The sequence below is a fragment of the Hylobates moloch genome, unplaced genomic scaffold (assembly GCF_009828535.3).
Source record: "Hylobates moloch isolate HMO894 unplaced genomic scaffold, HMol_V3 SCAFFOLD_13, whole genome shotgun sequence".
Taxonomy (NCBI): domain Eukaryota; kingdom Metazoa; phylum Chordata; class Mammalia; order Primates; family Hylobatidae; genus Hylobates; species Hylobates moloch.
Window position 1 is genome coordinate 31,815,721 of NW_026652288.1, and position 25,085 is coordinate 31,840,805.

At 40.2% G+C, this 25,085-nt stretch overlaps 1 protein-coding gene across 6 annotated transcripts in view; it reads left to right on the forward strand.

Moving 5' to 3' along the window:
• SPAST (spastin) overlaps positions 1-25,085 on the forward strand; it is an 89,275-nt gene that overhangs the window by 36,572 nt on the left and 27,618 nt on the right. For all 6 annotated transcript variants that reach the window (XM_032172628.2, XM_032172630.2, XM_032172629.2 and 3 more), the window contains 5 exons: positions 7,680-7,867; positions 8,744-8,877; positions 9,161-9,254; positions 20,121-20,195; positions 21,569-21,640. In XM_032172628.2, the coding sequence (XP_032028519.1) occupies positions 7,680-7,867; positions 8,744-8,877; positions 9,161-9,254; positions 20,121-20,195; positions 21,569-21,640 (563 nt within the window). The remainder of the gene's footprint in view (positions 1-7,679; positions 7,868-8,743; positions 8,878-9,160; positions 9,255-20,120; positions 20,196-21,568; positions 21,641-25,085) is intronic.

Genomic DNA, 25,085 nt, shown 5'->3' on the forward strand with positions numbered 1-25,085 from the left:
CGGTTTTGGGTGAGTTTCTTAATCCTGAGTTCTAGTTTGATTGCACTGAGAGACAGTTTGTTATAATTTCTGTTCTTTTACATTTGCTGGGGAGAGCTTTACTTCCAACTCTGTGGTCAATTTTGGAATAGGTGTGGTGTGGTGCTGAGAAGAATGTATATTCTGTTGATTTGGGATGGAGAGTTCTGTAGGTATCTATTAGGTCTGCTTGGTGCAGAGCTGAGTTTAGTTCCTGGATCTGTCTCGTTGATCTGTCTAATATTGACAGTGGGGTGTTGAAGTCTCCCATTATTATTGTGTGGGAGTTTAAGTCTCTTTGTAGGTCTCTAAGGACTTGCTTTATGAATCTGGGTGCTCCTGTATTGGGTGCATATATATTTAGGATAGTTACCTCTTCTTGTTGAATTGATCCCTTTAGCATTATGTAATGGCCTTCTTTGTCTCTTTTGATCTTTGTCGATTTAAAGTCTGTTTTATCAGAGACTAGGATTGCAACCCCTGCTTTTTTTGTTTTCCATTTGCTTGGTAGATCTTCCTCCATCCCTTTGTTTTGAGCCTATGTGTGTCTCTGCACCTGAGATGGGTCTTCTGAATACAGCACACTGATGCGTCTTGACTCTTTATCCAATTTGCCAGTCTGTGTCTTTTAATTGCAGCATTTAGCCCATTTACATTTAAGGTTAGTATTGTTATGTGTGAATTTGATCCTGTCATTATGATGTTAGCTGGTTATTTTGCTCATTAGTTGATGCAGTTTCTTCCTAGCCTTGATGGTCTTTACAATTTGGCATGTTTTTGCAGTGGCTTGTATCGGTTGTTCCTTTCCATGTTTAGTGCTTCCTTCAGGAGCTCTTGTAAGGCAGGCCTGGTGGTGACAAAACCTGTCAGCATTTGCTTGTCTGTAAAGGATTTTACTTCTCCTTCACTTATGAAGCTTAGTTTGGCTGGATATGAAATTCTGGGTTGAAAATTCTTTTCTTTAGGAATGTTGAATATTGGCCCCCACTCTCTTCTGGCTTTTAGAGTTTCTGCTGAGAGATCAGCTGTTAGTCTGATGGGCTTCCCTTTGTGGGTAACCCTTTCTCTCTGGCTGCCCTTAGCATTTTTTCCTACATTTCAACTTTGGTGAATCTGATATGTCTTGGAGTTGCTCTTCTTGAGGAGTATGTTCATGGCGTTCTCTGTATTTCCTGAATTTGAATGTTGGCCTGCCTTGCTAGGTTGGGGAAGTTCTCCTGGATAATATCCTGCAGAGTGTTTTCCAGCTTGGTTCCATTCTCCCTGTCATTTTCAGGTACACCAGTCAGACATAGATTTGGTCTTTTCACATAGTCCTGTATTTCTTGGAGGTTTTGTTTGTTTCCTTTTACTCTTTTTTCTCTAAACTTCTCTTCTTGCTTCATTTCATTCATTTGATCTTCAATCACTGATACCCTTTCTTCCACTTGATCGAATTGGCTACTGAAGCTTATGCATGCGTCACGTAGTTCTCGTGCCATGGTTTTCAGCTCCATCAGGCCATTTAAGGTCTTCTCCATGCCGTTTATTCTAGTTAGCCATTTGTCTAATCTTTTTGCAAGGTTTTTAGCTTCTTTGCGATGGTTTTGAACATCCTCCTTTAGCTCGGAGAAGTTTGTTATTACCGATCGTCTGAGGCCTACTTCTGTCAACTTGTCAAAGTCTTTCTCTGTCCAGCTTTGTTCCATTGCTGGCTTGGAGCTACATTCCTTTGGAGGAGAAGAGGTGCTCTGAATTTTAGAATTTTCAGCTTTTCTGCTCTGGTTTCTCCCCATCTTTGTGGTTTTATCTACCTTTGGTCTTTGATGATGGTGACCTACAGTTGGGGTTTTGGTGTGGATGTCCTTTCTGTTTGTTAGTTTTCCTTCTAACACTCAGGACCCTCAACTGCAGGTCTGTTGGAGTTTGCTGGAGGTCCGCTTCAGACCCTGTTTGCCTGGGTATCACCAGCGGAGGCTGCAGAATAGCAAATATTGCAGAACAACAAATGTTGCTGTGTGATCCTTCCTCTGGAACCTTTGTCTCACAGGGGCACCTGGCTGTATGAGGTGTCACTCAGCCCGTATGGGGAGGTGTCTCCCAGTTAGGCTACTCAGGGTCAAGGACCCATGTGAGGGGGCAGTCTGTCCGTTCTCCGATCTCAAACTCCATGCTGGGAGAACCGCTACTCTCTTTAGAGCTGTCAGACAGGGACCTTTAAGGCTGCAGAAGTTTCTGCTGCCTTTTGTTCAGCTATCCCCTGTCCCCAGAGGTGGAGTTTACAGAGGCAGGCAGGTCTCCTTGAGCTGTGGTGGACTCCACCCAGTTCGAGCTTCCTGGCTGCTTTGTTTACCCACTCAAGCCTCAGCAGTGGCGGACGCCCCTCCCGCAGCCTCACTGCCACCTTGCAGTTCGATTTCATACTGCTTTGCTAGCATTGAGCTAGGCTCCGTGGGCGTGGGATCCTCCGAGCCAGGCGCAGGATATAATATCCTGGTGTGCCGTTTGCTAAGACCATTGGAAAAGCACGGTATTAGGGTGAGAGTCTCCCGATTTTCCAGGTACTGTCTGTCACGTCTTCCCTTGGCTAGGAGAGGGAATTCCCCGACCCCTTGCGCTTCCTGGGTGAGGCAATACCCCGCCCTGCTTCAGCTCACACTCCATGGGCTGCACCCACTGTCTGACAATCCCCAGTGAGATGAACCCAGTACCTCAGTTGGACCCGTCTTCTGTGTCGCTCACACTGGGAGCTGCAGACTGGAGCTGTTCCTGTTTGGCCGTCTTGGAACCCTGCCTTCTTTATTCATATGTAATACAAAACTTCTAAGGTTTTAATGGAGAGGAGATAGAGTAAAAGGATTTCTATGGACAGAAGAAACAGTTGGTCATCAACTCTTTCCCTTGTGGCTTCACGTCTCCCCTAAGGACTTGTCATGTTGGTTTGGTCTTACAGTATAGTCAGTGGCAGTTTTCCTCTTCCCATTCCTTCCTGTGTCTGATTTAAAATGCTGTTTCAAGTATCGATATAAGTATTTTGCCTGTTTCTTTTAGCATGGCTGTGAAGGGCTGACATTTTCAGAAGGCACGTACTGAAAACAAACAAACAACAACAACAACAAAAAAAAAACCCAAAGAAATGTAAGAGTCCATCACATATAAATAGTTAAGTTTCTAAAATATGTATTTGAGATCCCAGTAATTCTACTAGGATAAATAGCAAAAATTGTCCAGCCCTGAAGAGTTGGTCTGTCTTTCCTTTCCTTGTTATCTTGATTCTCTTTTACTTCATTTCACGTGCTAGACCGCATCATGTTTTCCTGCTGCGTTCATCACCCCACCCTCCAAAGCAACGTTCTCTTCCTGGGACCTGTTTCAAAAAATTGAACTTTGTCTTATTTCATATCCCTAGTACAAGTTGAATATCCCTAATATGAAATCTGAAATCCGAAATGCTCTAAAATTGAACTCTTTTTTTTTTTTTTTTTTTTTTTGAGATGAAGTCTTCCTCTGTCACTCAGGCTGGAGTGCAGTGGCACAATCTTGGCTCACTGCAACCTCCACAGCCTCCCCCAACCCCGTCCCCGTGGGTTCAAGCGATTCTCCCACTTCAGCCTCCCAAGTAGCTGGGACTACAGGCACCTGCCACCACACCAACTAATTTTTTGTATTTTTAGTAGAGATGAGGTTTCACCATGTTGGTCAAGCTGGTCTGAAACTCCTGACCTCAAGTGATCCACCTGCCCTGGCCTCCCAAAGTGTTGGGGTTACAGTCATGAGCCACTGTGCCTAGCCAAAAATCCAGAACTTTTTGAGTGCTGACATGATGCTCAAAGGAAATACTCACTGGAGTATTCTGCATTTTGGTTTTTTGGGTTAAGGATGCTGAACCAGTAAGTACAATGTAAACATTGCAAAATCCAAAAAAGTGTAAAAACCCTAAGCAGTTCTGGTCCCAAGCATTTCGCATAAGAGATACTCAACCCATAATCTGTTCTTTTCTGTTTTCTGGTTGGAAGGGCATATTGGCTTTATAGCTAATTTACACAGCATTGATGTTTAATACACAGTGAGTCCAAGTAGATCACTCAGACCTATTAATAGTTTATTATTGTCGCTCACTTCTGGAACATTCTGTGATGTTTTACTTGGATGAATTCTTTCACCTCTCTTGGGAAATAGTCATACCAAAGTCTGCTTATTACTACAATGTGTTATCTATTATACATTGTCCAATTTTCTACTCAAAATTACTAGACAGGCAAAGAAAAAGTAAAGTATAACCCTTACTCAAGAAAAAAAAGCAATCAGTAGAAACTGTGAGTGGGCCCAGATACTGGATTTAGCAGACAAAGACTTCAAAGCAGCTATTATAATATGTTTAAAGAATTGAAAGGAAATATGGCATCAGTTATCAAACAGGAAATCTAAGTAGATGATATAAACTAGACAATAAAAATAATATTCTAAAGTTGAAAAGTATAGTTACTGAAATTAAAAATTTACAGACAGCAGCCTCAACAGCAGATTAGAGATAGCAAATGAAAGATTCAGTGACTTTGAACGCAGCTCTGTGGAAATTACTAAATTGATGACTCTCACGTAGCAACCTTCACCCCTAGTTTGGTTTCATATACAATGTTTTAACTCTTTTTGCTATTTTTTCTCTTACTTTCTATGATGGAAACATTTTGTGCTTTGATTTTAATGGCTATGTCACCGTTATATACATCTTTACAAACTCATCAAATTGTATACTTATATATTTATTTATTTTTTTTGAGATAGAGTCTGACTCAGTCTCCCTGACTGGAGTACAGCTGAAATTAGCTGGGACTACAGGTAGGCACCACTGTGCCAGCTAATTTTTGTATTTTTTGTAGAGATGGGGTTTCCCCGTGTTGGCCAGTCTGGTCTGAAACTCCTGGGCTCAACATTTCTCCCACCTCAGACTCCCAGAGTGTTGGGATTATAGGTGTGAGCTGCTGTGCCTGACTGGTATAGCCTGTGTGTGTGTGTGTGTGTGTGTGTGTGACAGAGTTGCACTCTGTTGCCCAGGGTGGAGTGCAGTGGCGTGATCTTGGCTTACTGCAACCTCTGCCTCCCGGGTTCAACCCATTCTCCTGCCTCAGCCTCCTGAGTAGCTGGGACTACAGGCGCACGCCACCATACCCAGCTAATTTTTGTATTCTTAGTAGAAACTGAGTTTCACCATGTTGGCCAGGATGGTCTCGATCTCCTGACCTCGATCCACCTGCCTTGGTCTCCCACAGTGCTGGCATTACAGGCCTGAGCCACCATGCCTGGCTGTTGGTATACTTTAAATGGATGTAATTCATTGCAGATTATACCTCAATAAATTCTTATTTAGTTTTTTGAGACTGAGTTGCTCTGTTGCCCAGGCTGGAGTGCAGTGGCACGATTTCAGCTCACTGCAACCTCTGCCTCTCGGGTTTAAATGATTTTCCTGTCTCAGCCTCCCTGGTAGCTGGAATTACAGGTGTGTGTCACCATGATCAGATTATTTTGGTATTTTTAGTAAAGATGGGGTTTCACCATGTTGGCCAGGCTGGTCTTGAACTCCTGACCTCCGGTGATCTACCCGCCTCGGCCTCTCAAAGTGCTGGGATTACAGGTGTGAGCCGCCACGCCTGGCCTTAATTTTTAAATACCGTAAGGCTTATAAAGAAAAGAATATTCCCCTTCTGTTTCTTTCCTCTCACGTAGCAACCTTTCACCCCCAGTTTGGTTTCATATACAATGTTTTAACTCTTTTTGCTATTTTTTTCTCTTACTTTCTACTATATTTTCAAATACAATGCTTATATAACGATTCCTTTTTTTTCTATCAGTTTTTGATATTTATTGACTCCTTATGCTCAAAGAAGACTTAATTCCCTTCTGTCACTCTTCATATATTAATATAACTAGTATTTATGGTTTAGTTTTGATATAACTAAAAATAACTATATATGTATAAGCTATCTGTATATAGTTACATATACGTATTGTTATTTTTAGTTATATCAAAATAACTATATGTATATATAGTTATATGTGTATATATAAACTATATGTATATATTTATATATGTATTTGTATATGTGTGTATATGTATATGTAGTTTTTTTTTTTTTTTTTTTTTTGAAATGGAGTCTTTCCCTGTCGCCCAGGCTGGAATGCAGTGTTGCTATCTCAGCTTACTGCAACCTCTGCCTTCCAGGTTTAAGCAATTCTCCTGCTTCAGCCTCCCGAGTAGCTGAGATTATAGGCACGTGCCACCACGCCAGGCTAATTTTTTGTATCTTTAGTAGAAATGGGGTTTCACCATGTTGGCCAGGCTGTTCTCAAACTCCTGACCTCATGATCCACCCGCCTCAGCCTCCCAAAATGCTGGGATTACAGGCGTGAGCTACCGCACCTGTCCTAAAATTGATTAGTTTTTAAGACCCTCTTGGTGGGAACAGACTTTCGTAGTATTTATAGTTATAATAGTTTGGAATCAAAGTAGTCAAGTGCTGCTTTTTTTTCCTCTGTACATTCTATCCCTAATGCCTTTGCTATATTTTGTTTCTTATTTGAGAGCTTTATTTGCTTCATAAGTTTTTTTTTATTTTTTTTGTTTATTTATTTATTTTTTTGAGACGGAGTTTCACTCTGTCACCCAGGCTGGAGTGCAGTGGTGCAATCTCAGCTTATTGCAACCTCCGCCTCCCAAGTTCAAGTGATTCTCCTGCCCCAGCCTCCGAAGTAGCTGGGATTACAGGCACCCACCACCACGTCTGGCTGACTTTTTGTGTTTTTAGCAGAGATGAGGTTTCACCATGTTGGCCAGCCTGGTCTTGAACTACTGACCTCAGGTGATCCCCCCACCTCGGTCTCCCAAAGTGCTGGGATTACAGGCATGAGCCACCGCACCTGGTGCTTCATAACCTTTTTATATCGTCTTTCTGTTCCCCAAAATGAAGTAGTTTCTTCTTACAAGTACTATTTTTTGTTTGTTTTTTATTTGAGATGGAGTCTCTCTCTGTCGCCAGGCTGGAATGCAGTAGCACGATCTCGGCTTACTGCAACCTCTGACTCCCTGGTTCAAGCAATTCTCCTGCCTCAGCCTCCCAAGTAGCTGGGATTACAGGCACAAATACTGTAATACTGTAAGAAATTAGAATAGGGACAGGCACAGTGGCTCACTCCTGTAATCCCAGCACTTTGGGAGGCCAAGGTGGGAGGATTGCTTGAGCCCAGGAGTTCGAGACCAGCCTAGGCAACATCGTGAGACCCTGTTTCTACAAAAAAATTTTTTAATTAGTCCGATCTGGTGATGCACAACTGTTGTCCCAGCTACTTGGGAATTTGAGGTGGGAGGATGGATCACTCGAGCCCAGGAAGATTAAGGCCGCAGTGAGCTGTGATCATGCCACTGCCATCCAGCCCAGGCCACAGGTTTCAAAAAGAGAGAGAAAATTAGAATATACATTAGGGGGAAAAAAAACCTAATAACCATATTCCTATCTACCTAGTGACCACCCCTATGAAGACCCTGGTATATGTTCTCATTGAAATCTTATTTTGAAATATTTTTGAATTAAAAAAATACATTATTACCTTGGTCTTACAAATGTTTGCTTGTCTTTATGTTCAGCTACAGTTTTCTAATCACAATGGTTTTACTTTTTCCTTGTCAGAAAGTGGAGCTGTTCCAAAAAGAAAAGACCCCTTAACACACACCAGTAATTCACTGCCTCGTTCAAAAACAGTTATGAAAACCGGATCTGCAGGCCTTTCAGGCCACCATAGAGCACCTAGTTACAGTGGTTTATCCATGGTTTCTGGAGTGAAACAGGGACCTGGTCCTGCTCCTACCACTCATAAGGTATTCTGGGACAGTAACTTTAATTGCTGTCTTTTTGCAAATAGAAAAATTTTTAAGATACTATGCTTGCTTAAGTTGATTATAAGTACTTTGTAATACTTTAGAGAATGGATAAGTTTCCATAAAGTTAATTTTTTTTTTTTTTTTTTTTTTGAGACTCTTATTGCCCAGGCTGGAGTGCAATGGCGCGACCTCGGCTCATTGCAACCTCCATCTCCCAGGTTCAAGCGATTCTCCTGTCTCAGCCTCCCAAGTAGCTGGGATTACAGGCATGCACCACCACGTCCAGCTAATTTTGTATTTTTAGTAGAGACGGGGTTTCTCCATGTTGGTCAGGCTGGTCTCGAACTCCCGACCTCAGGTGATCCGCCTGCCTCAGCCTCCCAGAGTACTGGGATTACAGGCATGAGCCACCGTGCCCAATCAAAGTTAATTTTTTTTAAATCCACAGGGCAACTTGCTATAAAACTTTTTGGACCTCATTAGACATTTAATACCAAGTTTTGCTTACCCAGTCTGTTTTATATAATGCTGTATATTTCATTTTAAATTTATTTTTAAAATTATTTCAATCTGTGTAAATGTTTTATAGCAGTAACATACCTAGAGTTTTGTCATGATTCTAACAAGGGTTAAAATTTGTTTTTATTTTGTAAAAACTAAATCTCTGGATGAAATCCTCTATAACTGACTTAATGTCAAATACAGTTCTGTAGTGAATACAGTTTTACCTTCAGGTAAATACACATTTTCTGGATTTTTATACCCTTTTTCCTGTTTTTAAAGCTTGAATTCTGTGAACTTTAAGGGTAACTTATTTATGAAAAGTGTAAATGTTAGGTTGTATTTTCACATTAAAATTTTGTGTCCTTTAAGGGTACTCCGAAAACAAATAGGACAAATAAACCTTCTACCCCTACAACTGCTACTCGTAAGAAAAAAGACTTGAAGAATTTTAGGAATGTGGACAGCAACCTTGCTAACCTTATAATGAATGAAATTGTGGACAAGTAAGTTTTGCCATCTAAATGTTTTATTTTATAGTTTTTATGTTTTAATTTTACTTATAAAACATGTCAGGAGTGAAATAGATAATAAATACCTTGTCTGGTTTACATACTTTATTTTTATGATAGTTTTCAATTATAAATGTAGAAAACCATTGCTTTACTGATTTAACTATAGTTTTAACAGTTAACATAAAAATAACTATATGTCATAGGGCTTAGGCTTCATCTTGTAATAACTGGGCCCTGTTTGTATTGTAGAACTAACTGAGGTCTTGTTTCTTAGTGGAACAGCTGTTAAATTTGATGATATAGCTGGTCAAGACTTGGCAAAACAAGCATTGCAAGAAATTGTTATTCTTCCTTCTCTGAGGCCTGAGGTAAGAACTTTATATTATCATTTTTCTATAATACCATCTGTTACTGAATCCATAGTAGTAGTAGTAAAGAAATATTTGAGCTATACTAGAATAATTAATTCATAAAAGGTAATAGTAGATTTAATGTTTTAAAAAAGATAAAACGTTAACAATTGGTGTTGAGAAGTTATTATAGAATAGGAAAATGGATATGAGTTCCTAATTTCCAATCCGTTTATATTTTTAGGAAAAGTGGGTAGTATGGTATAATTTTGTTTTGTTTTGGAGACGGAGTCTCACTCATTGTGTTGCCCAGGCTGGAGTGCAGTCGCATGATCTTGGCTCACTGCAGCCTCTGCCTCCCGGAATTCAAGCGATTCTCCTGCCTCAGCCTCCCAAGTAGCTGGGATTACAGGCATGTGCTACTACGCCCAGCTAATTTTTGTAATTTTAGTAGAGATGGAGTTTTGCTATATTGGCCAGGCTGGTCTTTCATACCTGACGTCAAGTTATCCACCCATTTTGGCCTCCCAAAGTGTTAGGATTACAAGTGTGAGCCACTACATCTGGCCAAATTTTGATACCAAGGTGAGAGAGATTTAAAATTAAGAGAAGGTACAAAAATTAGCCTAGTGTGGTGGTGCACACTTGTAGTTCCAGCTATTGGGGAGGCTGAGGCAGGAGAATTGCTTGAACCAGGAGGCAGAGGTTGCAGTGAGCCGAGATGGCACCACTGCACTCCACCCTGGGTGACAGAGCGAGATGCTGTCTCAAAAACAAAATAGGCCGGGTGCAGTGGTTCACGCCTGTAATCTCAGGACTTTGGGAGGCTGAGGCGGGCAGATCACGAGGTCAAGAGTTCGAGACCATCCTGGCCAATATGGTGAAACCCTGTCTTTACTAAAATTACAAAAATTAGCTGGGCTTGGTGGCGTGTAACCCCAGCTACTCGGGAGGCTGAGGCAGGAGAATCGCTTGAACCCGGAAGGCAGAGGTTGCAGTGAGCCGAGATCGTGCCACTGCACTCCAGCCTGGTGACAGAGCGAGACTCCGTCTCAAAAAAATTAATAAAAATTTAAAAAGATAAATAAATACAAATAAATAAATAAAATTAAGAGAAGGAAATCAGGCAGGTAGTGGCCCCTGACACAATGAGTTTTCCCAGAATTGGATTGCTTGGAAATGCAGCTCAAAGAGTGTGGTAAACTCCATCGAAGGCTAAATACCAACATGACACTGATAATAAACAAGTACTTTATGGGAAAGTTTTTTTTTAAATTATTTTTAAAAAGAGAGAAATTGTACTGGAGAAAAGAGGAATTCAGGTAGAATAATTCTTTTTTTTTTTTTTTTTTTTTTTGAGATGGAGTTTTGCCCCTGTTACCCAGGCTGGAGTGCAGTGGCGTGATCTCGGCTCACTGCAACCTCTGCCTTTGGGGCTCAAGTGATTCTCATGCCTCATCCTCCTGAGTAGCTGGGACTACTGGCATGCACCACCACACCTGGCTAATTTTTGTGTTTTTTAGTAGAGATAGGGTTTTACTATGTTGGCCAGGCTGGTCTCAAACTCCTGGCCTCAGGTGATCTGCCCACCTTGGCTTCCCAGAGTGCTGGGATTACAGGCAGAGGCCACTGTGCCTGTCCTGAAGAACAATTTTTAAAAGAATTACTTTTAAGGATATTAAGTCATCAAAGTAGATAGAGCCATTAAATGATGGGTAAAAGCCTAATCTTCCATCCCATATTTTATGACTTGTTAAGGAAGATAGGCAGTCTTGCAGTTGATAATAAATATTTGGCTTTCCATACTTAGCACCGTTTTGAATTTTTCCAATTCACAAATGGTGTATTTAGTGCTGTTCCAATAATATTGCAAAGAATAAATCTGAAGACTCACTTCTGGGTCACAGTTATTTCACTATTAACATTAAAATCTTATGGACCTACCTACAACATCTAGTGGAAATAAGCTGTGTGACACATTGTGGTGGGTGCATTATTAAATAAATGTGCAAAGGTTTTATGGCTGTATCAATTTTTCCATAGTCTGAATCATTCACATACTGCCTTTATGGTGTTTATCACTTGTAAGTGAGTACCAACTGTACTAGAACTTAATGAATATTTTTCAAGTCTATTTTACTTACTACTCATTCTAAGTACATAAAATCACTGATTTGATATGCTAGTTAGGTTTTTGCTAATACCCAGTAAAATAATTAGATAATTATTAAAATAGAAAGCATTTGTCATTATGTGAACTGGATTTATGTCGTGTACCACCTCAGGTCACACTTTGGGAAACATAGCTTATGTATTGAGCTAACATTTTGCTGGAATTATATAAGATTAGTAAATGCTGTAAACTAAATATTGAAAAAAAAGCTTGCTCAAAGAGGATTTACATAATTATAGACCTGAAAAGGATCTTAGCAGTCTTCTGATCCATTCATTGATAAAGAAACTAGTCCTAAGAACTAAAATGACTTGCTGAAGATTTTAGTTAAGTGGTAGACCTAGGAAATACCTTTCTAAGATTAGAGCTGCCTGTTTAGTGCTATAGCTGCTACCTAATTCTTACATTTATTTATTAAGGGACATGCTTTTTACGGTAGAAAAATATATCTAAAATTGTGAAGGTAATACCAAGGAAATATTTAGGCTATGCAAGAAAAGTCATTCAGCTTTTGCTTTACCCAGGCCTATAGAGAACATATCTAAAATAATAAGTAACATATGAATTTGAATTTAGGCATATTTTCATGGTAGTAGCATAATGTGCAATTAAGAAGCTGTAATAATGTAAAAATGCCAGTTGCAAGTTATTTCAAATAAAGTTGAATAACCTGACCTCAGGAGGGGTAGAAACCTTAGTAAACTTAGCAAATTGAGACCTAAGGAAGAGCAGGATCTGTGGTAGAGCCAGGTCTCAAGGTTTATATCCTGGTACAAACTTGTCTATACATCACCACACCTGCCAAATGGAACTTTTTTCCTTGTAGTTCAGATTTCCAAGAAAGGGAATATTGTTGGCCGGGCGTGGTGGCTCACGCCTGTAATCCCAGCACTTTGGGAGGCCAAGGCGGGCGGATCACAAGGTCAGGAGATCGAGACCATCCTGGCTAGCACAGTGAAACCCCGTCTGTACTAAAAATACAAAAAAAAAAAAAAAAAAAAAAAAAGAAAGGGAATATTGTTGTCCTATCTCAGCTTTTCACAACAGACTCACAAAATGAATCATGTTAAGCCTATGAATGGATAAGACTTATCCCATAACATGCCTCCATTGTGTAAAAAAATCAGCTTTATTCCTAATTCCATAGTAGGAAGCTTGCATAGACCACAACAGAGACATTGTTAGGTTATATCAAGAAGGTGAGTGGCAGGCATTCTTGAGTATACTGGAATTTTTATTTCATTGTAGAAACACAGAATCATAATTAGTCATCTAAAACTGGTTTTAAGGAGATAATACTAAAGATACTCACTTGAGATAGATTGTTCTCAGAATTACTTAAAACAAGTGCTTTAAATCTTGCTCATTCATGAAGCCATAGCCCTGGAAGGAGATATTGAAAAACTTCGCCATCTTCCTTCAATCCCATAGGACCATGTTTTTAATTATATCTTAACATTAAACATAATTTTTGAAAGTTTCAAATATTAATCTTTGAAAAAAAAACTCAAACTATATAGCAGAAAACAGAACATGCCCTCTCACCCAAAAGCAAGACTACATTTTAAAGTATGTCACAGTGATCTGTCTAAATATTTTTCTCAAATATTTTACAAAGAAAGTGTATATTCTTCTGTCCTTATTTCATAGATCTCTTCCATATCCTGTGCAGCTTGTCTGTTATTTTGAGCTTTTATATTTCTTATTTTGTTCTCTTGCTGCTTAAATGTGATTCTTTGAGATTGATAGAAGAATGTGATTGTTCTCCAGTTGTAAAAAGCTCTTCTCTGTCTACTAAAATTTCCATGAATTTCTTTCTTTCTTTTTTTTTTTTTTAATTGAGACAGAGTCTCGCTGTGTTCTCCAGCGTGGCCTTAGGCTTAAGCAATCCTCCTGTCTCAGCCTCCCAAGTAGCTGAGATTACAGAAATTTCCATGAATTTCTAAATATGATGTTATCTTTCATATACTAGCTTTTAAACATAAGCCTTTCTTCTTTCAAAAATGTTAGAACTTACCTCTTTAAATAATCTTATAAAGCCATTTCTTAACTTTTGTTTCCTTTTCGAATCTATTAACTTGCATATCATAGTAAATGAACCCTTAGCTCCATCATACCACACACGTTCTACTCCTGTCCTCCCACTTTTTCTCACCCAGGCTGGAGTACAGTGAATATTTAGTGCTTTTAAATATTATTCATTACCAAGCCAAGTAGCATACTATTTTTTCCTTCTACAGCCTTTTTTTCCCCTAAGTAATTGTGTTATTTTTTCATTTGCTTCATTTTCATCTTATTGATTGATAATTATTCTATTCCATTTCAGTCTAATTTCCACATGGCCAAACCAATCTAAAAACCTGTTAACTCAGGTCTTTTTTTTTTTTTTCGGAATACCCTTTCCTGGAACCACCTTCTTCTTTTCATTCAAGACCAAATGCTTTCCATGGCTGTGTCAAAGTGGTTCTCTAATGTGTTTTTACTACCATCATAATTTCCTTTTCCTTTTTTCCTCTTTCTTTATTATGTATCTCCTGTCTTTTAAATTCCATATTTTCCACTTTCATGATTTATTTTCTCATTTTGATGGCTACATTTTTCAGTAACTGAGAAAAGGTTTGTGTGAGGGAATGTTTTGAGATGCTGTAGTTTTGAAAATACCTTTATTCTGCTGTCTTCTCTTATTAATAATTGACTGGATGTCAAGATTTAAGTTGGAAACTATTTTCCCTGAGTATTTTGAAGGCATTATCTATTGTCTTCTAGCTTCCAGTGTTGCTTTGTATTAGAGACAGAAGATCAGGAATCAGGATAGCATTGGACTTCTTATTTCTATTTCCAAAAGCTTTTTGGATCTTCTCTTTATTCTTCTCTTCTAATAGTTTATAATGATGTGCTTGATGCATTTTCTTTTTCTTTTCTTCTTCCCTCTTGTGCATTTCTTTCTTTCTTTCTTTTGGGGTGGTTGGGGGGAAGGAGTCTCACTCTTCTCACCCAGGCTAGAGTGCAGTGGTGCAACCTCAGCTCGCTGCAACCTCCACCTCTCAGGTTCAAGTGATTCTCCAGCCTCAGCCTCCCGAGTAGCTGGGATTACAGGCATCTGCCACCACGCCCAGCTAATTTTTGTATTTTTAGTAGAGACAGGGTTTCAGGCTGGTCTTGAACTGCTGACCTCAGGTGATCCACCCTCCTCAGCCTCCCAAAGTGCTGGGATTAGAGGCGTGAGCCACTGCGCCCAGCCCCTCTTGTACCTTTCTAGATATTCATCCTTCAATTCTGAGAAAGGTTCTATAATTCTTTAATTAAAAAAATTTTTTTTTGTTTCATCTTTCTCACTTTTTTTTTTTTTTTTTTTTTTAAGACAGAGTCTTGCTCTGTCACCCAGGCTGGAGTGCAGTGGTGCAATCTCAGCTCACTGCATCCTTTGCCTCCTGGGTTCGAGTGATTCTCCTGCCTCAGCCTCCCAAGCAGCTGGGATTACAGGTGCCCACCACCACCATGCCTGGCTAATTTTTGTATTTTTAGTAGAGACGGAGTTTCACCATGTTGGCCAGGCTGGTTTCAAACTCCTGACCTCAGGTGATCCACCCGCTTTGGCCTCCCAGAGTGCTGGGATTACAGGCATGAGCCACCATGCCTGGCCCTATTCTTATTTCATAGATGCAGTGTCTTCTTTTATGACTCTGAGAGGTTTTGTGAAGTTTTCTTTTGTTTACTTTATTATCTGTTTCTTCCAGATGCCTCCTCTTTTCTTTTTGCCTTAAGCTTTTTCATATTGGAAGCTTCCCTCGAATGTCTGGTTATTCTGGTTGTCCACTTATGTTACGTGGAACAATAAAAAAGTTGATTAGGACTCTGTGCTGTAAGTAAATTGTTGATAGTGAGAGCCCATTAATCACAGGATGATCAAGTAGCAAGCCTACTGTTTATTTGGGTTTCTCCAAATGGCTATAGCTGTCAGTCTTCTTTTTCAGGGGTTATTTGGCTTCTCTAGAAAAGAATTTTCTAGTCTGTTTGGAGAATACAAGCTTGACTGTTGGTGTTCCAGAAAATGGGTGGGAGGAGAGGACTTTGTTTTCTGTTAGGTTGAGCCATGTGAAATTACTAGGTTTTGTTTTGTTTTTTGTTTTGTTTTGAGACAGTCTCACTCTGTTGCCCAGGCTGGAGTGCCTTGGCATGATCTTGGCTCACTGCAACCTCTGCCTCCCAGGTTCAAGCAATTCTCATGCCTTAGCCTCCCAAGTAGCTGGGATTATAGGCATGCACCACCACACCTGGCTAATTTTTGCATTTTTACTAGAGACGGGGTTTTGCCATGTTGACCAGTCTGGTCTCGAACTCCTGACCTCAGGTGATCCACCTGCCTTGGCCTCCCAAAGTGCTGGGATTACAGGTGTGAGCCACTGCACCCAGGCTGAAATTACTGTTTTTATAGGTCAAAAACAGTTGAAGGATAGGCATAGTGGCGCACACCTATAATCCCAGCACTTTCAGAGGCCAAGGCAGGAAGATTGCTTGAGTCCAGGAGTTCGAGACCAGCTTGGGCAATGTAGTGAGATCCCATCTATATTAAAAAAAAAAAAGATGAATATCTTTGTTTGCAGATAACATGAACCAACAAAAAGAGCTCCTAGAACTAATAAGTGATTATGACAAGGTATAGAATACAAAGTTAATATACAAAGTCAATTGCTTTTTTATATCCCAGCAGTGAACAACTGGAATTTGAAATTAAAACACAATACCGCCGGGCGCAGTGGCTCACACCCGTAATCCCAGCATTTTGGGAGGCCGAGGCGGGCAGATCACCTGATGTCAGGAGTTCAAGACCAGCCTGACCAATATGGTGAAACCCCGTCTCTACTAAAAATACAAAGATTAGCCGGGGATGGTGGCAGGTCCCTGTAATCTCAGCTACTCAGGAGGCTGAGGCAGGAGAATCGCTTGAACCCAGGAGGCAGAGGTTGCAGTGAGCCAAGATCACGCCACTGCACTCCAGCCTGGGGGACAGAGCAAGACTCCGTCTCAAAAAACAAAAACAAAAACAAAAACATAATACCATTCATATTAACACTAATAAAATGAAATACGTGTAGTTCTAACAAAGTTTGTTGTAGAAGGTCTATATGAGAAGAATTATAGCACTCATGAAAGAAATCAAAGATCTAAGTAAACTGAGAGATATTCCATGTAAATGGACAGGGAGACTAAATATTGAGATGTCAGTTCTTCCCAAGTTCATATATCGATTCAGTGCAGTCCCAATCAAAACCCAGCCAGTTATTTTGTGGATACTAACAAACTAAAGTTTATATGAAAAGGCAAAAGACCTAGAACAGCCAACACAGTATTGAAGAAGAAAAAAGAGGACTGAAACTACCCGTTTTCAAGACTTACTGTAAAGCTACATTAATCAAGACAGCATGTCATTGGCAAAAGAATGGACAAATAGAACAGTAGAACTGGACAGAGAGCCTAGAAATCAACCCACACAGATAAAGTCAGCTGATCTTTGGCAAAGGGACAAAGACAATTCAGTGGAGAAAAGATAGCCTTTTCAACAAATGGTATAGGACAACTGGACATCCACATGCAAAAAAGTTAATCTAGACACAGACCTGATAACTTTCACAAAAATAAACTTTAATGGATCATAGACCTAAATGTAACATGCGAACTGGAACTTCTAGAGGATAACATAGGAGAAAATCTAAGATAACATGAGAAAAATTTTTGGTTTGGTAGTGACTTCTTAGGTACAATACCAAAACATGATCCTTGAAAAAAAAAAATCAGTATGTTGAACTTTGTTTAAATTATAAACTTCTGCTCTGTGTAAGACGCTGTTAGGAGAATGAAAAGACATGCAGCAGAGTGGGAGACTTTACAAAATTCATTATCTGATGAAGGACCGGTATCCAAAATATACAAAGAACTTTTAAAACTCAGCAATAAGAAAATATACAACCCAGTTAATAAATGGGCAAAATATCTGAACAGACACCTCACCAAGGAAGATAGATAGATGACAACAAGCATATGAATATATGCTCAACATCATGTCATTAGGGAAATTGCGCATTAAAACAAGATACCCTGCCACTCCTATTAGAATGGCTGAAATCTAAAACACTGACACCACCAAATTCTGGCAGGGATGTGGAGCAGCAGAAACTTTAATTCATTGCTGATGGAAATCTAAAATGGTAGAACCATTTTGGAAGATAGTTAGACAGTTTTTTACAAAACTAAAGACAGTTTGACAGTTTCTTACAAAACTCTTACCATGTGGTCCAGCAGTCTTACTCCTTAGTATTTACCCAAGTAAGTTTAAAATGTACATCTAATCAAAAAACTGCACATGAATATTTCTAGCAGCGTTATTCATAGCTGCCAAAACTTGGAAGCAGCCAAGGCATCCATAAGTAGGTGAATGGATAAACAGACTTTGGTATACCATGTAATGGAGTATTATTCAGCAATAAAAAGAAATGATCTATCAAACCACAAAAATATATGGAGGAACCATAAATGCATATTGCTAAATGAAAGAAGCCAATCTGAAGAGGCTACACTATAGGATTCTGACTATATGATGTTTTGGAAAAGGCAAAACTATGGAAACAGTAAATAGATCAGTGGTTGCCAGGCGAGGCGGGGAGAGATGAATAGGTGGAGCACAGTGGATTTTTAAGGCAGTGAAACTGTTCTTTATGATAATCCAATGGTGGATACATGTCATTATACCTTTGTCAAAACCCACAGAATGTAAAACATAAGAGTGAACCCTAATGTAAAATATGGACTTCAGTTAATAATAATATATGAATATTTTTTCATTAGTTCCAACAAATGTACTAATACAAGATATTCAGAGTAGGGGAAATTGGAAAGGAATGAGAGGTTATATGGGAACTCTGTACTTTCTGCTCAATTTTCTATAAAACTAAAATCACTAAAAAAAAGTTTATTTATTTATTTATTTATTTTAATTTTTAATTTTTTGAGATGAAGTTTCACTCTTATTGCCCAGGCTGGAGTACCATGGCACGATCTCGGCTCACTGAAACCTCCGCCTCCCAGGTTCAAGCAATTCTTATGCCTCAGCCTCCCGAGTAGCTGGGATTACAGGCATGTGCCACCACACCCAGCTAATTTTGCATTTTTAGTAGAGACGGGGTTTCTCCATGTTGGTCAGGCTGGTCTTGAACTCCTGGTCTCAGGGGATCTGCCCGCCTCGGCTTCCTAAAGTGCTGGGATTATAGGCGTGAGCCACTGTGCCCAGCAGAAGTTTTTTTTTTAAAGTTGGATATTAGCCATTTCATGGCTAATAAATAATAAAAGTACATACACTTTCACTATTATTAAAGTGTAGGTGAGATGTTTTCAGTCTGGGGCTCCACCCTTGACTCCTGCCATGCGTAGTGTCCCTGAGTTTGGATACTCTGACTTATTTCTTTAGAGAGTGAAACTCCTGCCTCCTGCTTTGGTGGTGGTTGGTACCTGCTTGACTGCCTTTGGTGGGGAGTTCCTCATACCAACTTTCAATCAGTTCCTGTGTTTGTTTATTTATTTATTTATTTATTTGAGACGGAGTCTCGCTGTGTCGCCCAGGCTGGAATGCAATGGCGCAATCTTGGCTCAATACAAGCTCTGCCTCCTGGGTTCACGCCATTTTCCTGCCTCAGCCTCCCAAGTAGCTAGGACTACAGGCACCCGCCATCACGCCCGGCTAATTTTTTTGTATTTTTAGTAGAGACGGGATTTCACCATGTTAGCCAGGATGGTCTCAATCTCCTGACCTCGTGATCTGCCCGCCTTGGCCTCCCAAAGTGCTGGGATTACAGGTGTGAGCCACCGTGCCCCTCCAGTTCCTCTGTTTTTGACTGCCTGCCTTACTACTGCTTTCTGTGGTGCCTGATACATCCAATTCCTGAACCTTCCCAGGATTTTTGTTCGCGTCAGCGTGCTTCTTGTATCTAGGTATCCCTTCACAAGTAGGCATTTAGATTTTAAGCTCTGCTAAATGATTTACCACACTTTATCAGTTCTCCATTTTGTGGGAATTCATTGTGTTAATCTCCTTTTCTATTTTTGTTTGGAAGATTCATATCTTTTTTATTCATTTAGTATTATTTTGGTGGGTTTCTAAGTAGAGAAACATGCCTGTGTTCGATATGTCTTGTTTAAGCAGTCTGCTTTCGTTTTTACCACCAAGGAGTTGGTTTTATTTCTTTTTTTTTTTTTTTTTTTTTTCTTGAGACAGGGTCTCACTTTGTCAGCCAGGCTGGAGTACAGTGGTGTGATCAAAGCTCACTGCACCCTTGGCCTCCCAAGCTCAAGTGATCCTCCCACCTCAGCCTCCTGAATAGCTGGGAGCTCAGGCGATCCAGCACACGCAGCTAATTTTTTTATTTTTTTTTTATTTTTTGTAGAAGCAGAGTTTCCGTATGTTGCCCAGGCTGGTCTTGAACTCTTGGGCTCACGTAATCCTCCCGTCTTGGCCCCCTGAAGTCTGAGATTACAGGTGTGAGCCACCACACCCGGCTGTTTTTAATTATTACACTAATTTATGATTATGTGTTTCCTTTAGAGCTGTGGGCAGCTCTGTTTGGGAAGATGATACTGAAAAAAGGATGCTTTTTAGATGACAAAGAGTACTTAAAATGTCTCTAGAATCATAGTTGTAAACTAAAGTATGTATTTTTTAGTTGTTCACAGGGCTTAGAGCTCCTGCCAGAGGACTGTTACTCTTTGGTCCACCTGGGAATGGGAAGACAATGCTGGTAAGGGTTCTCTTCAAATTTGAGTTTTCTGTTGAGATATTTGGGATAATATGAAAAAAAGAAACTTTATCTTATCCCTGAGTCTGTTCTTTATAACTTGCTTTTTGCTATTACACACTTTTGTTTTTTTTGTTTGTTTTGTTTTTTTTGAGTGATCTCGGCTCACCGCCACCTCCGCTTCCTGGGTTCAAGCGGTTTTCATGCCTCAGCCTCCCAAGTAGCTGGGATTACAGGCACACGCCACCACACGTGTCTAAGTTTTTTATTTTTGGCAGAGATGGGATTTTGCTATGTTGGCCAGGCTGGTCTCGAACTCCTGGCCTCAAGCAATCCTCCTACCTGGGCCTCCCAAAGTGATGGGATTACAGGCGTGAGCCACTGCACCTGGCTGATACACTTTTAAGTTTTTCAGCTACTTTTCAATGTAGAAGTAGATGGAAAACCATGTACGTTATCTTCAATAGTGTGTTTTTGGTTGATTAAATTTGACAGTATGATTGTCATTATTTTTTGTAAATTAAATTTTTACCTTGGAAGAGCTTACCTTACTATATTGAGTATCTTTCTAACCCCTGATTTTTGCTTCTACTATCATAATAACTTTAAGTAATCAGCATGTTATAGCTTTTTTTTTTTTTTTTTTAAGAATTCTTTTGCCAGAAGTTTTTATCAGGCTCTGGCATACCTCTTTCCTCTGCATAGTCCTCCTGAATGGAAAAAAGAGGGAAAGAGTGACTTTTCCTTAGATGTTAGTCTTTCTCAAAGCAGTTATCTTTGTATATCTAAGAAGAGAGGAGAATAACACTGTCTCTCTTTTTTTTAAAATCTCTACTCATTCTCAGGAGGAGAGTAGAAAGAAGCACAGCTCTTCCTATAACCTGTCCTTATTACTGAGAAAGGAACACATTGATTGCCATGTATTGGGAATTTTGTTATACCTTACATTTTTATTTTTATTTTTTATTGATTTTTTTTTTTTAGACAGAGTCTTACTCTGTCACCCAAGCTGGAGTGCAGTGATGTGATCTTGGCTCACTATCATCTCTTCCTCCTGGGTTCAAGCAATTCTGCCACGTCAGCTTCCTGAGTAGCTGGGATTACAGGCATGCGCCACCACGCCTGACTAATTTTTGTATTTTTATTAGAGACAGGGTTTCACCATGTTGGCCAGGCTGGTCTCAAACTCTTGGCCTCGAGTGATGCACCTGCCTCGGCCTCCCAAAGTGCTGGGATTACAGGCATGAGCCACCACACCCGACCTCGTAGCTTACATTTTTAGAGAATCTTTTCTAGTACTTAAATCGGTAAATATGGTTATCTTTTAAATGTAATATATTGAACTAATTTAATATTTGCTCTTGTGATTTTTAAAGGCTAAAGCAGTAGCTGCAGAATCGAATGCAACCTTCTTTAATATAAGTGCTGCAAGTTTAACTTCAAAATACGTGAGTGCTGTTTCCAATATTGTCATATTTTAAGTTACTGTCTAAATGTTACTGCGTTAACTATAAATGGTAATAATATTTCATGAAAATATTTTTCTAGGAGTTTTGTATCTATTATTTACATATGAATATCAATCTTCAGAGTAGAAAGTTGTATACATTTGTGTTGTCAAATACTGTATTAGTTTACTGGGGCCATATAATAAGATACCGTAAACTGGCTGGCTTAAACATCAGCAATTTATTGTCTCACAGTTGTGGAAGGTAGAAGTCCAAGATCAGTCAAAATGTTGGCAGGGTTGCTTCCTCCTGACGGCTGTGAGGGAAAATGTATGTTGCCCGCCTCTCTCCTAGCTTCTGGTGGCTTGCTGGCAATCTTTTGTATTCCTTGGCTTGTAGATGCATCCCTCCTATCTGTCTTTATCGTCATGTGGCATTCTCCCTGTATCTGTCACTGTGTCCAAATTTCCCCTGTGGATTAGGGCCCACCCTAATGATCTCAATTTAAGTTTGTCATCAGCAACAATTCTATGTCCAAATAAGGTCACATTTATAGGTACTAGGGATAGGACTTCAACACGTTTTTGGAGAACACAGTTCAACCCATTAACAAATACTATCACTTTCCACTTAAGCTTCAAGTAAAGTGGATTTTATCTCAAGGAGCCACCAGATAGGAACGCAGATCTGATGGCATAAACTGAGTATTTCTGGCCTTCTGATTCTGATCTAAAATCTGACACAAGATTTTCCCTGTTTGTTTTTTTTTTTGTTTTTTTTTTTGTTTTTTTGGCAATAGAGACACGGTCTCGCTATGTTGCCAGGCTACTTTCAAATTCCTGGGCTTAAGCAATCCTCCTGCCTCGGACTCTCAAAGTGCTGGAATTACAAGTGTGAGCCACCACACCTGGCCAGTAGATTTTCCCTGTTTTCTTTTGATTGTTTATAATTTAGTTTTCTTCTTCCATTCACCCTCCACTGACCCTATAGTATTATTCAAAGAAATGCTCAGTCTAGTTTTGGGGTAGGGCAAGCATAACTACAGTGCTTAAAGAGAGTAATTTTGTCTGGTGTGCAGAACTAGTGTGTAAATATAACTGGTGCATTGCAAAACTGTGAAGTAGTTTCTGTCAAACCTTACACTGCTTTGTCTTTCTCTGTCTCTCCCTTTCTCTTGGTTGCCCCCTCCTCCTCCAGTGATACCTTAGTCTCTGCTTGCCTTTATCAAAACCTTTATGATTGGCCGGGCACAGTGGCCCATGCCTGTAATCCTAGCATTTTGGGAGGCCAAGGCAGGAAGATCACCTGAGCCCAGAAGTTGGAGACCAGCCTGGGCAACATGGTGAAACCCCCTCTCTACAAAAAATAAAAAATTTAGCCAGGTGTGGTGGCACGCACCTGTAGTCCTAGCTACTCGGGAAGCCGAGGTGAGAGGATCTCTTGAGCCTGAGAGGTTGAGGCTGCAGTGAACTGTGATCATGCCACTGCACTCCAGCCTGAGTGACAGTGTGAGACCCTGTCTCAAAGAAACAAAACAAAGGGGGCATGGTGGCTAACTCCTGTAATCCCAGTACTTTTGGAGACTGAGGCAGGAGGATTGCTTGAGGCCAGGAGTTTGATACCACCCTGGGCAACATAGTGAGACCCCCATCTCTACAAAAAATAAAAAATTTAGCTGGACATGCCAGCGAATACCTGTGGTTCCAGCGAATCAGGAGGCTGAGGTGGGAGGATCACTGGAGTCGAGGAGGTTGAGGTCAGACCAAGACCACGTCTCAAAAACAAAACAAAACAAACTTTTATGGTTAAAAGTGTTTTGGCAAACATACTTAAACTGAAATGTGAATCTCTGATGAAAGAACATGTTACCTGTAAAAGTTTGAAGTGTTGGCATTTGTTGCACTGAAATCCAGAGGTGAGGCCAGGTGCAGTGGCTCACACCTGTAATCCCAGCACTTTGGGAGGCCGAGGCTGGCAGATCACCTGAGGTCGGGGGTTCAAAACCAGCCTGGCCAACATCACAAAACCCCGTCTCGACTAAAAATACAAAAATTAGCCAGACTTGGTGACACGCGCCTGTAATCCCAGCTGTTCAGGAGGCTGAGACACGAGAATTGCTCGAACCCAGGAGAAAGAGGTTGCAGTGAGCCGAGATGGCACCACTGCACTCCAGCCCGGGCAACTGAGTGAGACTCTGTCTCAAAAAAAAAAAAAAAAAAAAAATCCAGAGGTTAATCCAGAGGTCATCACCACATGATATCCAGATAGCCTCTTTCCAAGAGAGGCTCAAAGGGTAACTTTGCTGTCTACAGTTTTGCAGAGAGAGAAACTTGATTTTATCAGTATACCAAGAGCAGATCTATGTCTTTGGAACAGACGTGAGATCAGAATTGTCTAGCTACTATGAACAGCATGTTCTCTCCCTGTACCTATAGACATGTATGGGAAACTTATTTGTAAGGTTGCATAATGAGTAGTGAGTTAAAGGCAAACTTGACATGTTGACCATAGTTGTTAAGGCATTGGACTAAAGTAGCCTCCGTCACTATGATAGAGATAGCCTTGGTGTTGGACCCATAGTTTTTGAAGTCTGTTTGCTAAGACTCCCTCTTCTTTAGATAGTTCTTCAAATATTGTTATGCTTTTTCCTCATGGGATTCCTCTTCATGGAGTTTCCTTTCTCAGGAACACTATCTTCTCCTGGTTAATTTGTACTTATTCTTCATATACCAGTTGAAATGTTACAACCTTCCCTGACCCTCCAAACTATTCCCCCTTATTATTCTCCTAGCGCCACTTGCACCTCATTTTCATACTCATTGGAGTTGAAATTCATATTCATTGATGGGATTATTTTAATTGTATCTGATATCACTGTCACCTCCACTAGAAGATGGTCTTCATGCGGGCAGAGACTATCACCATGTGTTCTTCACTTCGATTTTCAGTAGTTGGCCGTGAGTAGGTACTGAATAAATATTTGTGGAGTAATCATACGAGGTATAGATATTCTCATACCTCTATTTTATTAATTAGGGAATTACAGAGTTCAGTGATCTGCTCAAGATCTCATAACCAGGAAGTGGGAAACTAGGATTTGAGCTCCAATGAGTGTGGCTTTTCATTAAAAATATTATAGCAACCATTCTCTCTCTCTTTTTTTTTTTTTTTTGATATGGAGTCTTGCTCTGTCGCCAGGCTGGAGTGCAGTGGTGCAATCTCGGTTCACTGCAGCCTCCGCCTCCCGGGTTCAAACGATACCCCTGCCTTACCCTGCCGAGTAGCTGGGACTACAGGCACCTGCCACTACACCCGGCTAATTTTTGTATTTTAGTAGAGACGGGGTTTCACCATGTTGGCCAGGATGGTCTCGATCTCCTGACCTCGTGATCCGCCCGCATCTACCTCCCAAAGTGCTGGATTATAGGCAGAAGCCGCCACACCT